Source organism: Panicum virgatum, chromosome 8N (genome assembly GCF_016808335.1).
Source record: "Panicum virgatum strain AP13 chromosome 8N, P.virgatum_v5, whole genome shotgun sequence".
NCBI lineage: Eukaryota > Viridiplantae > Streptophyta > Magnoliopsida > Poales > Poaceae > Panicum > Panicum virgatum.
The window spans coordinates 21,604,222-21,619,496 of record NC_053152.1 but is presented as its reverse complement, the minus strand read 5'-3'; the positions used below and the strand labels follow the sequence as shown (position 1 = coordinate 21,619,496).

At 42.0% G+C, this 15,275-nt stretch overlaps 1 protein-coding gene across 1 annotated transcript; it reads left to right on the top strand.

Moving 5' to 3' along the window:
* The first annotated feature begins 302 nt into the window (after positions 1-302).
* LOC120684380 (disease resistance protein Pik-2-like) lies at positions 303-7,051 on the top strand. The gene is made up of 3 exons (XM_039966246.1): positions 303-1,220; positions 4,386-6,472; positions 6,622-7,051. The coding sequence occupies exons 1-2, from the start codon at positions 400-402 to the stop codon at positions 5,281-5,283; spliced, it is 1,719 nt and encodes a 572-aa protein (XP_039822180.1). The 5' UTR covers positions 303-399; the 3' UTR covers positions 5,284-6,472; positions 6,622-7,051.
* The last annotated feature ends 8,224 nt before the right edge of the window (positions 7,052-15,275 follow it).

Here is a 15,275-nt window from a genome sequence, read left to right as displayed (position 1 = left end):
TGACAGAAGTGGAAATTGAAGTTAGATCTTGCTAGCAACGTGAAACTTCATGAATTATGTGTACGAAAAAGTAATGATCTTTAAATTATACAATTGCAGCTTGGATTTAAACAGCAAGATGATATCTGCTATCGTGAAATACAGGCGCACATGCCATCCAACTGTCAACTTCGTGTGAAAACAGTATACTAGCCGCCTGGTATTTCACCAGCTCTGGCGTTTCCCTGTATTTTTCAGAGACCAATAAGACCTTGAACTCCGTGTTTTGGTTATAGTGGTCTCCTTAACTTTCAGTCCTCGGACTCCCATTTCTTCTTCATATAGGCACCAGCTATACCGCTCGCACTCGCCATACCGAAAGAAACTAGCAGGGAAGCCTCCGAAGAGAGCAAGGCATGCATGGAGCTCGCAGCGGCAGGGCTAGGAAGCCTCCTCCCCAAGCTTGGCACCCTTCTCAGGGATGAATACAAGTTGCAGAAGGGGGTGAGGGGGGAGATCAGGTTCCTGCAAGCTGAGATGGAGAGCATGCAAGCTGCCCTCAACAGGGTGTCGAAGCAGCCGGCTCATCAGATTGATGAGCTTAACAAGCTCTGGGTGAGGGACTTGAAGGATCTGGTCAATGATATTGAGGACAGTGTTGATGCATTCAAGGTCCGGGTCTATAATGATCCTGAACAAGCAAAGCCGCATAGCTTCAGAAGATTTTTCGACAGGACCATTCGCTTGCTGACCAAGGCCAAGAGTCGCCATCATATCGCTGATGACATCCAAGACATCAAGAAACGCATCAATGAGGTTTCTAAAAGGAAAGATAGTTATAACACTTCAAATGTTGTTGTTCAGCCTGATACAGTCGATATTGATCCACGCATGCCATCTCTCTACCAAGATGCAGCAAAGCTTGTTGGCATCGATGGCCCTACACAGAAGCTTGTCGACTTGCTAACAAGAGGAGAAGGTGTGAAAAAACTGAAGCTAAGGGTTGTCTCTATTGTTGGGGTGGCAGGCCTTGGCAAAACAACCATTGCCAATTCCATGTATGAAAGATTACAGGGACAATTTGAGAGTCATGCTTTTGTGTCGGTTTCACTTAAACCAGATATGAAGCAGATTCTCAGCAGCATACTCCGGCAAGTTAGTAAAGACAAGTGCATTAATGCTGGAGAAAAGGATCGGGATGAACTTCTAAGGAGCATCCGGGAATTCCTCCGCGAGAATAGGTACATATCATAACCTAATATAATTCCTTTATTTTTCTGGAACAACTTATAACATCAATACTTTTTCACTGTCCATAGCGGAGTATACTAATAAGGCCATTCCAATGTACTGTTTGATTAAGAAGCTTCTAAGCGACATCATGTCATCTTTAGTGACTCAGTTTGACTAAAAAGACAACCTCTCGCAATATAGAGCTTCATTTTACTTTTTCATCAGTTAGCCATAATAGTTTATCAACATAGTCTTATTATGTAGCCACATAAACTTGTATCTAAATTGAGTACTAGTATAGCAGGCACAGCCACATGGGATAGATCAAACTTGTATCTAAATTTAGTACCATTTTGGGGCTCCAACCGGTACTAAACGGATCCCGGGGCACACTGTGCGCATCACTCCATACTAAATCGAGGCGTTAGTACCATACCAAATTTCGATCGGTACTAACGCCAATGATGAATGCTCCTTTCTCTAGCTGTGTAATAAATGATTCGATCCTAGTGGTTTCATTCCAGTTGAAATGTCCTTGGTAACTGTATAGAAAGATTTTCATATATCCAGATCGAACCCAACTATTCTCCCACCTTATAAATCTCATGCTATTTTACTATTTTTTCACATGCATGGCGTTCAATGAGATTGAAACCCTCATAAATCATGTTATTACCATCTCTCATGTTCATGAGGGAGCGCTATAGCTCTATCCTGCATCCACGTCACTGCCCCTCCCCTGTTATCTCTTACCGTATGATTGATTGGAGGGAGAGATCTAGATGAATGAGTATCTAGGTTTTGAGAATATTTGGTTTGGGGACCGTTGGAATATGATCATTTAAGAAATACTGTATCAGTATTATTGGGGAAGACTCCACCTGCACGGGCGACGCGACCGCACGCAACAGATGGCTACATGGGCGCCGGCGAGTGTGGCTGCGGAGGCAAAGCTGACGCGAGCAAGGCAAGCTCGAGCGGCCGAAGTAGCGGACAGGATGCAATTGATCTCCTCTAAATGTAGCGGACAGGATGCCATTGATCTCCTCTAAATGGAATAAAGGAAAACAGAGCCAGAGCAGAGCGGTGAGCAGCAACTACTACCAACTACCAAGTGGCATCGTAGTGACGCCAGCAGTAGGCGGATAAACTGGAGAGGTGATGCTTGCTCGGTGTGCCTCCATGCATGTGATGTGATGCACACTGACATGACCTGTTTTCCGTGTTGGCATCAGGGTTTACGTTTTCGTTTTTGAAAAAAAATTCGGTGACCACCGGAAACGGTATACCGGCCGAAATTTCGCGGTTTTCGGTAATTTCGATCGGAAAGAGTTTTCAAATTCAAAATTCCGAAATTTCGGTATACCGGCCGGTTTTTCGGTGCATCTCGCCGGTTTTTTCGGTGCTTTTCACCGAAAAATGATGGAAACAGTTGGAAAATGATGGGGAAATTATGTATTTGTGAAAAGAAATTGAAAATTTTGGGGAGTTTACCCTAATTATGTCTATATTTATAGATTATAATACACAACATATAAGAAACTCCAGCACACAATGAGAAATACGAAAACGAAACACATAATTCATGTCCAAAGTGCACACGTACTTAGTCCAAAGTACAAAGTCTATTAAAATTATTACAATTAAGTCCGTAGTCCAATTAATACAACACATTGCTTCCACAATAATCGAAAGTATTGTCCATCCATAATCCATGTAGCAAATGCATAGTCTCTGCATACGAAGATTTTGTATGAAATGAATGGAATAACTAGAAAAAAACGAAATATAGATATAAAAACTTTTCGGTTGCTTAAGTACCTGCGTTCTTCACTCCTCATAGATGGTGAGACTTAAGCAAATTTTGACCTACCAAATCAACTTAGATTTTGACTCCTCATAGCAAATTCATCATTTTGACCAACCAAATTTTCACTCCTCATAGAAAATTCATCATTTTGACCTACCAAATCAATTTAGATTTGAATGATTTCAAGTGCTATAAGCTAATAAAAATCCCTAGTTTTTTATCATAATTTTTGCTGATTTTTTTGACGGTTATTTATAATTTTTTTTGAAATTTTAAAATTCGAAACGAAAAATACCGAAAAACACCGGTATACCACTTTCCGGTACCTACCGAAAACGGTAAATTCACCGGTTTTTCGCCGGTTTACCGCCGAAAAGTTAAACCCTGGTTGGCATAGCATACCATCAATTTGATCGCATTCCCGAACTTCACATCAATGATGTCATATTAAAAATCATAGTATTTTAGTGGTATAATATTTTCATCCAAAGCAACCTTTTGACTGTTTGTAATCTTACTATTACTAATTAGAGGCTCCTTTGGATCTTTCACGTGAAGCCACCTATGATCCTAAGTGGACACTCTGAAAAAATAGAGAACTCCTATAAATTCTCACAAAAATCAGAAACATCCAGCTATCAATTCAACAACTCCAATTATAATAACCATCAGATGTACTATCTTTCTTAATAAATTACTCACCTCTGTTATTATAAAAATAGACTAAAGCAACCCCCTAAACATGTATCTAAATTACCCACCTCTGCTATAAAAAATCTAAAGTAACCCCCTAGTCTTTATGTAAATTACCCACCTATGCTATTATAAAAATAATACAAATACCCCCCCTAAATTTTCATATAAATTATCCAATTATATCATTCTTAAATTATTCATAATTCTAAATCTAAATTATATAATTATAATAATATATTAAAGTGCACCAATATAAAATTCTAAAATTCCTATTTCTATCATTATTAATATATTATTTTATATTATTATTTATCTAAAAATACTTCCAACGATAAATGTCATTATATATTCATGTATGATGGAAGATATTAAAATACCAATTCACAAACAAATAGTTCAACTAAACATATATTGAATATATATAAAGGTGCACAAAATAAAAATCTATTGTAACTAAATAATGAAAATAGATATTTTAGAGTATGTGTTATAATATTTAATAGATGAAAATGGCATGAGATAGATAATTATAATTATTGATCTTATTTTTATATTAATTCTAATTAGCCCATGCGGGAGCACGGGTTGATAGACTAGTTCTTTAATAATTGTAAGCTTGGACTACCTCTCAGATAATAAGCATATGACGCTTATTGCAAACTTACAGGTACCTCATAGTAATTGATGATGTATGGAATGTAGAAGCATGGGAAATCATCAAGTGTGCTCTTATTGACAAGAATGTTGGAAGTAGAGTTATTGTGACAACCCGTAACATGGATGTGGCTAAATCCTCTTCACTGGATGGTGAAGTGTATGAACTGGATCCTCTCTCTGACAAGGACTCCAGAAGACTTCTTTGTAAAATGATATTTAACGAAGATGATGGAATTTATTCTGACATGGAAGAGGTAACAATGAAAATTTTGAAGAAGTGTGGAGGGATACCATTAGCTATCATTACTATTGCAAGTATGTTGGCTAGTATGCCCAAAACAAAGTATGAATGGTATGGTGTGTACAATTCCATGGGTTCTGGACTTGAAAAAGACAAGACATTGGATAATATGAGAAAGATATTACATCTTAGTTATAGTGACATGCCTTCCTATCTAAAGCCTTGTTTACTGTATCTAATCATGTTTCCTGAGGATTACAATATTTCACGAGGTGACTTGGTGCGGCTTTGGGTAGCAGAGGATTTTGTTGATGGAAAAAAGGGGAGCAATTTATATGATACTGGAAGAAGGTACTTCAATGAGCTTGTTAATAGAAGCATGATTCAGCCAACTTACATCAATAGAGTGGGTGTTCCACAAGCTTGTAGAGTACACGATATGATACTTGATCTCATCATTTCTCTTTCGGCACAAGAAAATTTTTCCGTCATAGATGAAGGTCTACGCCTAAAATCAACAGTCTGCAAGATTCGACGAATGTCGCTGCAGGGTAAAGTAGATGGAAACCGAGAAAATAGCAAGAAAGAACAAATGATACTGCCAACAACAGTAAATATATCCCATGTCAGGTCACTGATTGTTCTTGGTAACGCAGTTAAAAATTGATGCAACCTTTGTCAAGGTTTTCATTTCTTCGTGTTTTATGTTTGAAAAATGTTCCTAGTAGGATTATTCATCCCAAGGATCTAGGGAGTTTGCAGCACTTGAGATATCTGGAATTAGGTGGTGAGGTTGAACCAGGGCTTCTAGAAGGAATTGGAAACCTAAAGCTTTTGAAGACATTGGATTTATGGGGCCCGTCCATAAAAGAACTACCAAGCAGCATTGTTCAGCTACAAGGACTTGAACATCTATTACTGGATAGGGGTTTTCAGCTGCAAGGACTTGAACGTCTATTAGAGGATAGGAATAGAGGAGGGTTGAAGCTTCCAGATGGAATTGGTAATCCGACTTCCCTTCAAGAGCTGTCAGTGCTCGATGTGAACAAATCACCAAACACTCTGGCTGAGCTAGGTAAACTTACAGAACTACAGACCCTCACAATAAAAGGAATTAATGATAATGAGAGTTATATGAAGACTTTTCTGGAGACTCTATCTAATCTACACAACCTTCGGACTCTTTAATTTTATGGTACGGGTAGACTCTTTACGGGTGGACCCAGTTCCCTAGATATCATGTCCGATCAGTGGAGGGGGCCTGCACATCTACAAAGCTTTAATGGGGACGAAATCTTCTCTGTGTTGCCAAGGTGGTTTTCCACCCTCTCTGAGCTCTCCTCCTTGTCCATCAGGGTCAAAGTGATAAGACAGGTTGATCTCCAACTGCTTGGAGCTTTACCCGTTCTACGTTTGCTTAGATTAGAAGTAGTTCCTACTGGCACCACTGTAGAACGGCTGGTCATTGGAGGTGATCGGTCCTTCCGTTCTCTAGCAGAGTTTAAGTTTATGCACTTTTCAAGATGCTGGCTGGTGTTTGGACAAGGAGCGATGCCAAAGCTTCAATGGCTTGAGTTACACTTTGAAGCGCGGAAGAGAGAAGGTGGTGGTATTGATGTTGGCTTGGAGAACCTCACGTCCCGTAGACATGTCACCGTCACAGTTGACTGTGACGGAGCCAGGGCCAGGGAGGTGGAGGATGTCGAGACCAGCATCCAGGATGCAGTTGACAACCACCAGAACCATCCGACTCTCCAGCTGTCAAGACGTTTCGATGATATGATGAAAGAGGATGAGAACAAAGATGTAAGTGAGGTTTCTGCAAAGATGAGAACATATCATTGCCAAGAATAAAGGTATTTACAAATAAAAAACATACGCTTTCTAGAACATAAAGATTCATTTGTCAGCCAATTTCAACACCTAGTAAATGCAAATATTTAGCAATTAAAACACAAAAGGAAATTGCAAAAGCTTTCTTCTCAAATGCAAATTTGCTTTTCAGGAATTAGATGGCAACAGATTAGCAATCAGGCGTCCGTATCGACAGCATGTGACGCGCCGGGAACAAGAACCACTACGTGAGAAACACAGATTTGTAATGGGCACGGATGGCCCTTCCGTAACGGGCCTAGCAACCGTTACTATTATCGGGTTACAAATGACAGTATAAAGGTAACGGGCGCATGCCCGTTACACAGAGCACATAATCGTAACGTGCTCTAAACCTGGCCCGTTACAAAAAGCTGTGACCCATAACACAAACTTGAGTTTTCTGTGGGCCCACAGAGCAAAATTGTAACGGGTGTCTGTCAAACACCGTTACAAGTACTTATATTTTGTAACGCCATGCTAACAAAGACCGTTACCTTTTATAATATAGGTAACAGTAGTTGTACGGAGCCCGTTACAATATGTGGTTACCCATGACCAAAGAGTGTCTTACATGGTCCCACTTGTCATATTTGGTAACGGTCAACTTGTGAAACCTGTAACCATAGATTTATATAGGTAACACGCATTTAGGAAAGCCTATTACAAACAGGTGTTACCCATAACCAAAGCGTCTTTTTCTGGTCCCACTGGTCAGATATGGTAACGGTTGTCAACATAGGCCCGTTACTGAAATAGAATATAGGTAACCATTGTTTTGTAATACTCGTTACAAATAGATGTTACCATTGACCATGCGTCTCTATCTGGTCCCACTTGTCAGTTTCCGTAACGGTTTATGTTTAACACCCGTTACCATAATATTATATAGGTAACACGTCGTTTTGGTGCCCGTTACCTATTATGTTTTAGGTAACGGGTTTTATTTGATGCCCGTTTCAAGCTCGGTGGTATTTGTAAGTCGTTTTAGTTAATGCCCGTTACACATATATCTGCCACCCCAGCATTTGCCGCTTTTCTGGCTGCATCCTGAAACCAGTCAGGATTTGGCAGCCACCAGCAGACATCAGAGATCACACAACAAGCACATACACATCAATCACACATATATATACACTTCAAGCACATACATAGATACACATGTACACATCATCAAGTTACACATGTACACATGTACACTGCTGGTTTCAAGTTACAAGTATCAAGTTTAAAGGACACAGATTCTGAGCATCTAGAATGAACTCACGCGGCGGCATCTGCTGTAGGATCATAGAAGCAGCCCTTTGGGTCGATGATCTCCTTAAGAATGAATTCGGCCAACATCCCTTGGACCATCCTTAGTGCATTTTGATCTGCCTGTTTGCTTGGTTTGTAATCCTGCATAATACAATTATTGAGAATACAATTAAATATCTGTTTCTGAATTGAAATGCAGAATGTCAGAGACAAGGCTGATCAGTATATATACTTACAGAAGCCTTTTTCACATTGCACATGTCACACAGTAGCTCGTACATGTTAAATGCAACATAGAATCCACATGCCGTGCTCCCCGACGGCTGCTGAGCGCACTGCATGAAGAAGGTACAAAAATGACAAAGTTAAGGCGGTACAAAACACATATGAAGGCACTTTTAAAGAAAAATCGGGTTGTTACCGGGATATCTGTCTTGTGTGTGAGTTTAGGTTTGTTTTTTTATTTTTTTTTCATCTTAGGATCAATGTACTCAGAATAGGCCCTGCACGATCAGCGATATTGATTAGAAACATTAAGAGATGGAATTTTTGTGAACAAAACCTACAATATACTTACCAGTTGACAACAGTTACTACATCCTTGAACTTTCGCAATGGAAAACCTTTAGAAGAATCCAAATACCAGACCACATTCCACTTCATCGCAATGATGACCAGTACCCAGTGGCTACCGGTGTTGAAGGCACTGACCACGTAGTCGTGATTCATAGCCTTTTTAATTGCTTGAATCACATCATTGCTCTTGAATTGAACCACTGTAGCCGAGAAAATTTGTGGGTCCAAAAAGCCAACATTGCATTTCATCTCCTCAGCTAGTTTCATCATTTTCCTACAAATAAACAATTTCTTAGCATGAGCTTGTTTGTAAAGAATTAAAGATTTTTTTTGATTGAAGGGACTTACAATGTCCAGCAGCTCAACAAGCCAACATCCAAACTGTCCAAGTTGAAAAGGTCATACAAGTCATTGAATCCTACTGTCAATTGCAATTCACCGTCAGTATCAAAGAAGGATGCAGGCACCTTTGCAGAAATTTCAGTAGTACCAAGCATACTTTTTTGCATGACAAAAGCATGCAAGCCTTCACAACTTTCCCCAGCAATCTTTAAAGCCTCTTCTGACAACATAGGCTCACCAGGCTTGTATTTTGGATTAGCCATAGTCCAAGCAGCGCCAACGTCCATTTTTCTAGTCTGATGTTGGTCCATCTGCTGCTGTTGTTGTGGCTTGTGCAGCTGCGTTGTTTGGTTGAGCTGCTGGGTTGGAGTTTGGCTGAGCTGCTGCTGATTGGTTGGAGTTTGGCTTTCTATTAGCTGCTCCGACTCATTTTCATGCTGATGTGGCCCCATTTTATTTTCAGGCTGCTGGCTGAGGTGCGGCTTCTGATGAGCCTCCTTTTGCTGACGCGGAGCTAAAGTAGCTCCATCTGAACCTATACAAGCATTCTCTATTGATGTTGCTGTAGAGTTTGGATCTCTAGACCTGGGTGGTACAAGAATTCTCTGTCTTGGCCACTGTATGCGTTGCAAGAGAGAATCACCTATGGTTATGATTTCATCCCCTACTGGGATAGGAAGTTTGGTGTGCCTTGCATTGGGCCACACGTAAGTAGGTTGCACCACTGCATACCCACTCTGGACCGGTACTGTATGGCAAGATTGTTGATTTGGATAGACAGTGGCTAATGCGAGCTCCATGTCACATCCGCCGCAATCCACAAGACTGCACTTAGTTTGCTCTGTCAGCTGCTCTATTGTGTCCGGCTCATCAGGTGGTGGACCATCATTTTGGTCCTCGTCAATGTGCAAATCCTCCTCACACCTACTGTTGTTTCCAGTTTGGGTGAGGCACAGACCATCCGGTATGTGCACGCCTGCAACTCTCAGCAACTCCATAACTCTTGTGATTGCTTCACCAATGATCTCTTCCTTGTCCACATCAGACCTCCTCCTCTTTTTCTTCCTGTACATTCCAGCACACTCTTTTCCAAACCCTTTACCCCAGCCAAGTGAACTTGACACGCCTCGCACCCGTCCTCTATGCTCTGGATTCTCAAGTGCCTCAGTAAGAACATCATTCTCCCTAACCCCGGTGAAAGAACCATCGCTAGCTTGAGCTGCAATTCTTTTCACCTTATCTGCTACTTCCGCCACCAGAGGGGAACTGAATGTTATGTTCCCGCTTTCACTAGTGGCCTTCCCTGACCTTGCCTGCAGATATGGCCTCGAACGTCCAGGAAATTGCTCCCAAGGGTTCTCCTTTCCTTCTGCAGCTAGCTTTGTATCCACCTCCTCCCACTCTTTCCTTTTACCATGATAACCTTTTCTGCCCATCTTGTGTGGCTTATTGTGCTTGGCTCTCTTCTCTTTCATCTCCTGGCTCACATGGTCAAACAATGGATAATTGGTTGTCTCCACAAACTCCTCCCAGTCTTCCTACTTTAAAAAGGGATGCTTCTCATAGGGAAGCTCGTCTTGCCAAACAAAATCTACTCTTAAATGCGACTTGAATCGCCGCTGCAAACTCGCAATCTCTTTCATAGCTTCCTTAAATGCTTTATCGCGAGCAGTTGTGGACAGATCAGCTGGGTACTCTAGCTTTTCCTCCAAAACAGTGAACATATCTCTCCTCTGTTCTGGTGTGAGATCCTCAGCATTTGTGTTGATTGACACCCTCTCCCGGGCAATGAGGCCACAGACCGTAACGAATCTTTTCCTCGCCGCATCTGGGGTAGGCCAACCATCATCATCAAGTCCAGTTGAAGTCACTTTGTCCTCTGTCCATTTGGTTTGTGTCCGTGACTTGCGTGCTCAAGTGCTACTCCCAGTAGTTTGTGAGGAGTGAGCCTGTGAAGCAGCTGCATTGTTGAAATTTGCATCATTTGACTCAGGTGCATTGTTGCCCTGTGTACCAGGTTCACTATCACCAGTGGAACTTGGTGATGAGGCCGACTGCATAGATTATATACAAGTGTGTCAGTAGAGCAACATAAGTAAGGCTGCAAAGCATCAATAATTATATAATAGTTGGGGACAGGTACTAACCATTTTGACAGTGGCAAGCAGTGATTATATATCAAAGCAATGACAGTGGCAAGAATAGGATAGAGCAATCAGTTAGTATAATTATGACAGGAAAAATACTACACATCAAGACAACAGCAAAAAGGTGGTGAGATATGAAATAAAGAGACACCCCTAAACAACTAAACCACAGCCAAAAAAATTGTTGTTCTTTTCAATTGCAGATGAGGACTGCTAATCCTATGTGAAATGACCCTAAACAACAACAAAATAGCATGTCTCCCTAATAGCATAAAAATTGAAGTGGCATTTCTCTCTAATATAGGCAATTTCTAGGTTCTGTAACTAATATAGGCAATTTCTACCCAAAACCACATCAAAGTGGCATTTCTCCCTAGTAGCACAAAAATGTCTAACTAGTTCGTGTAACTAATATGGGCAATTCCTACCCAAAACCACAGCAAAGTAGCATGTGAGAGCAGAAACTGTGAACACGTTCACTAATGCATCATCCCTAATCATTCAGTAGGACACTTTCACTCCTCATGAAGTCACTGCTCAGTAGTTGGCCAAATTGGATCATTTTAGACTCTAAAATTGGAGGAAGGAACCCTTACCTCTGTCGCGAGGTGGCTGTGTCGCGTCGTTGCCTGAGGTGGCCGGGTCGCCGTCGCCGGGATGCGTCGTCGGCGGCAGGAGCCGCCTCGCCGTTGTCACGGCAGGAACCGCCTCGCCGTCGTCAAGGCAGGAGCCGGCTCGCCGTCGTCATGGCAGCAGCCGCCTCGCCGTCGTCACGCCAGCAGCCGGGTCGCCGTCATCACGCCAGGTGCCGCCTCACCGGCGTCGGGTCGGGTTAGGGTTTCAAACAATAGCTGCGACGGCGCGAGGAGGAACAAAGTGGAGGAGAGGTGCCGGGAGGAGAAGGCGAGTGGCACGGAGGAGTAGGGCAGGAGCTGAGTCGCGCGGAGGAGGAGTGCAGGGCCAGAGGAGGAGAGCAGCGGCGCCGGAGGAGGAGGAGAGGAGGGCGGCGGAGGAGGAGAAGAGAAGAGGATTTGATTTGGTTCGGCGTCGGAGAAGTGGTTTGTTTTGGTCTACAGACGCTAACGCGTGGGCCCGTGGCCAAGGCATGCAAGGCAGTTCCAAAATTTCGACCGGCTGGCGCCTACGGTTTGATTTGGCCAGTGACGCTGATGCGTGGGCCCGAAATCATTTTTTCAAACTAAAATTTGAACCTTCAAATGCCTAAGCTACTTTAGTTCAAAAATTCAAAAAAAAAATGTTTCTGGAAAGATAAAAACAGAGGTAACAATCGAAGATATGGATCACCCTTGGATCTGCTATGTTTTGTTCACAACTCAAAAAGAAAAACAGCCCAAATTGAATGTTCCATTAATTTAATAGTTCAGAAAACAGCCCCTAAAAATTCATTAAAAATGTCAACAATTCATCATTTGACATATAGTATTTGAATAAAATAACATAATTCATAGTTGTGTAATAAGAATGTAACTTACTTTACAATATGATGCATCTTGTATAAATTAATTTGATATAACAATTTTAATAACATCTTAACTTGGTCTAAAAGTTCTACAAATTGATGTGGCAACATAATTTCGGTCCCTAAGCTTTACATAAAAATTTCAAATGGATTCGATGAAGGAAGAATACGCATTGTGTACAAATGCCTACATCTTCAACATAGTTCCATGCAATGTTACTCCAACATTGAAGTCTTCCATACTTTACCACATGTTCGAACTCGTATGCATGTCAAATTTCTACATAACCTTTTCCTCACCTTAATATTGCAAAATACGATGAAGTACAAGGTAATGGTAGTGTCAAACAAATGTGTTTTCTAATATCTATTTAGGTCAAACAAGGTCAGGTATAGAAATAGAATCTGATAAATTGAATATGTACTTGAAAGCATCATTAATGGAAGGAGGATGATTTTAGAAAAATTCAGGAAAAAAAACATCGAATTTGGATTCCGTATGACCGAGTAATACCAGTTACAAATTTTAATTGTAGATTAAAAGGACAAATGGCAACCGGGGCAATAGAACTGGGCCAATCGCGTGCTGCCACCTGGCCCCGAGGCAACCGCACGATGCCACCTGGCCCGAAGCGTAGAACTAAGTAAAAAAAATAGAAAACTCAGTACAGTGCAACAAACAACGAAGTGGCGGAGTGGTAGTGCTTGAACCTTATGAAGTGCTGGTCTCGGGTTCGAATCCCCCCACTGACACTCTTTTTTGGAGGTTTTTTTTCGGTCGACAAAACATCAAAAAATTTGGGTGCGCTGCCCTGATTTGAACCGCGGCCGACCTGATCCACACTGAAAAGCCTTTCCGCTGTGCTATGCGAGTAAGTTCATTTAGTCAGCAGTTTGAAATGTATCTATACAAATAGTAACTGTATTGGTAACGGTCACATTAATGCCCGTTACCAATGCTCTCGGCCAGACTCTATAATCCACACCCTGCAGCCTCTGGACCCCTTCGCCTCTTCCTCTTCCTCTTCGTCTCCCTCGATCCCTCCGCCTCTTCCTCTTCCTCTTCCTCTCCTCATCGTCTCCCTCTTCATCTCCGGTGGCGATGTCTCCCCGCAAGCGGCGTGCTTTGGTCGCCCTGCAACTCCGGGAGGACGGCCGTTGGATCCCAGGGAAGAAGCCAGGCACGGCATACTCGAGCGCGGGGAAGAAGGCGGCCGCGAGGACGAAGGCCCGCGCGGGGAAGAAGGCGGGCGCGGGGACGAAGACCTGCGCGGGGAAAGCGGCCGCGGCTACGGCGGCCGCGGGGACCCCTCCTGCCGTAACCCCCAAGGTGGAGGTGACCAAAGAGGAGCCGGCGCCGGGACCCCTCCTGCCCTACCCGCCGGGCTTCGGGCCCAAGGTGGAGGACGGCGGCGCTTCCCACTCCACCCCACCGCCGCCGCCGGCCGCTGTGGGGAAGGGCCCTTCCAACGCGTCTTAGGTAATCCTTGCAACGAAATCTACAAGTTTTGTTAGATGCAAATCATCAGAATCTGTCCATAAATGTTTTGGTAGTTTAGTTCAGTGGCTAGGCTTGATTTTTGGGTATGTTAATCTTAGTGTTGTTAGAAACACCTGGTAAAAATATGAACTCTATTTGAACTCGTTTACTTACTTAAATGGTAAAGATTCTTAAATCTACTAGTGAACTTCATATATTAATGCTGGTAGACCTAGTTATAGTTTAGCTCTGAAATTTTTACTGGATGAACATGTTACTGAGATCTTGCTGATATATAAGTTAGAGAATTTTTAGATCTTGTTTGCCATATATTCTGTTTAATGTTTGTTTGATGAACTTAATTCATGGTATTTAGTTTCTGTGTATGGAAAAATCTAGATTTAATTCATGGTATTTAGTTTCTGTTTGATAAACTTTGTCTTGCAGGTACCTTTTGATCAGATGACCATCATACAGTTGCACAACACTTTAGCAGACTCACATGAGAGGGTGGTGGAACTTCAGGATGAGCTTGCTGGGGAGAGAGGAAGGAAGAAGGCCATTGAGCGTGCACTGAAAGCAGCGATCAAGGCTCAGAGAGGTGGCAGAAACATCTAATCCACCAGGCCTGTTTTCATTTTGGTTTGGATTCCAATGGCCATGTATGATTTTGGTAGACTGTGTAATGGCCATGTTCTTAGGCTAGAGGTTGACCAAGGCACACTGAACTGGTCCATGTCTGTGTGTGCCTCATATACTTTCTAATTGCCCATGTTCTAAGGCACACTGATTTTGTCCATTTCTATGTGTGCCCAATTAGTCATGTGCTCCTGCTAATATATATATGTACTTGTGAAAAACTGAAGGGTCTGTGTGTGTGTCTATATATATGCCCATTACCAATGACCAACTTCACAATGCAACAGACAGAATGTAACAGACTGAATATTACCAAGTCAAGCATGTGATCTGAATATTACCAAGTCAAGCATGTCCGAATATTACCAATCACCTATCACCATGTCTGAATTTACCACATCATATATTACAAATGGATTCAAAAATCACCAATTCACATCATATATTACAAATGGATTCAAAAATCACCAATCCACATCATATATTACAAATGGATTCAAAAATCACCAATCCACATACAAAGTCAACAAAAAAGGCTCAATTTCCACAATACATACATCAAGCTTGCTTTTTCCTTGCTTTATGGACTTTGATAGTTTCCCGATGGTCGCGTCGCAAGTATGGTGTTTTTTCATCTGCCAAGAGTCGGGGCACGTATGGCATGTCAAAGGAAGGAATTTCATCAAATTGGTTGTATTCCTCCTCCTCAACAACATTTTCAACCCCAACAATCCTTTTTTTCCCAGGCATAACCAGATACCAGTTTTTCTTTGCAAGGTCGGGTACATAGAACACCTGCTGCACATCCTTTGCGAAGACAAACGGTTCATCTCTGTAACCAAAAACTCGTAGATCAACACTAACAA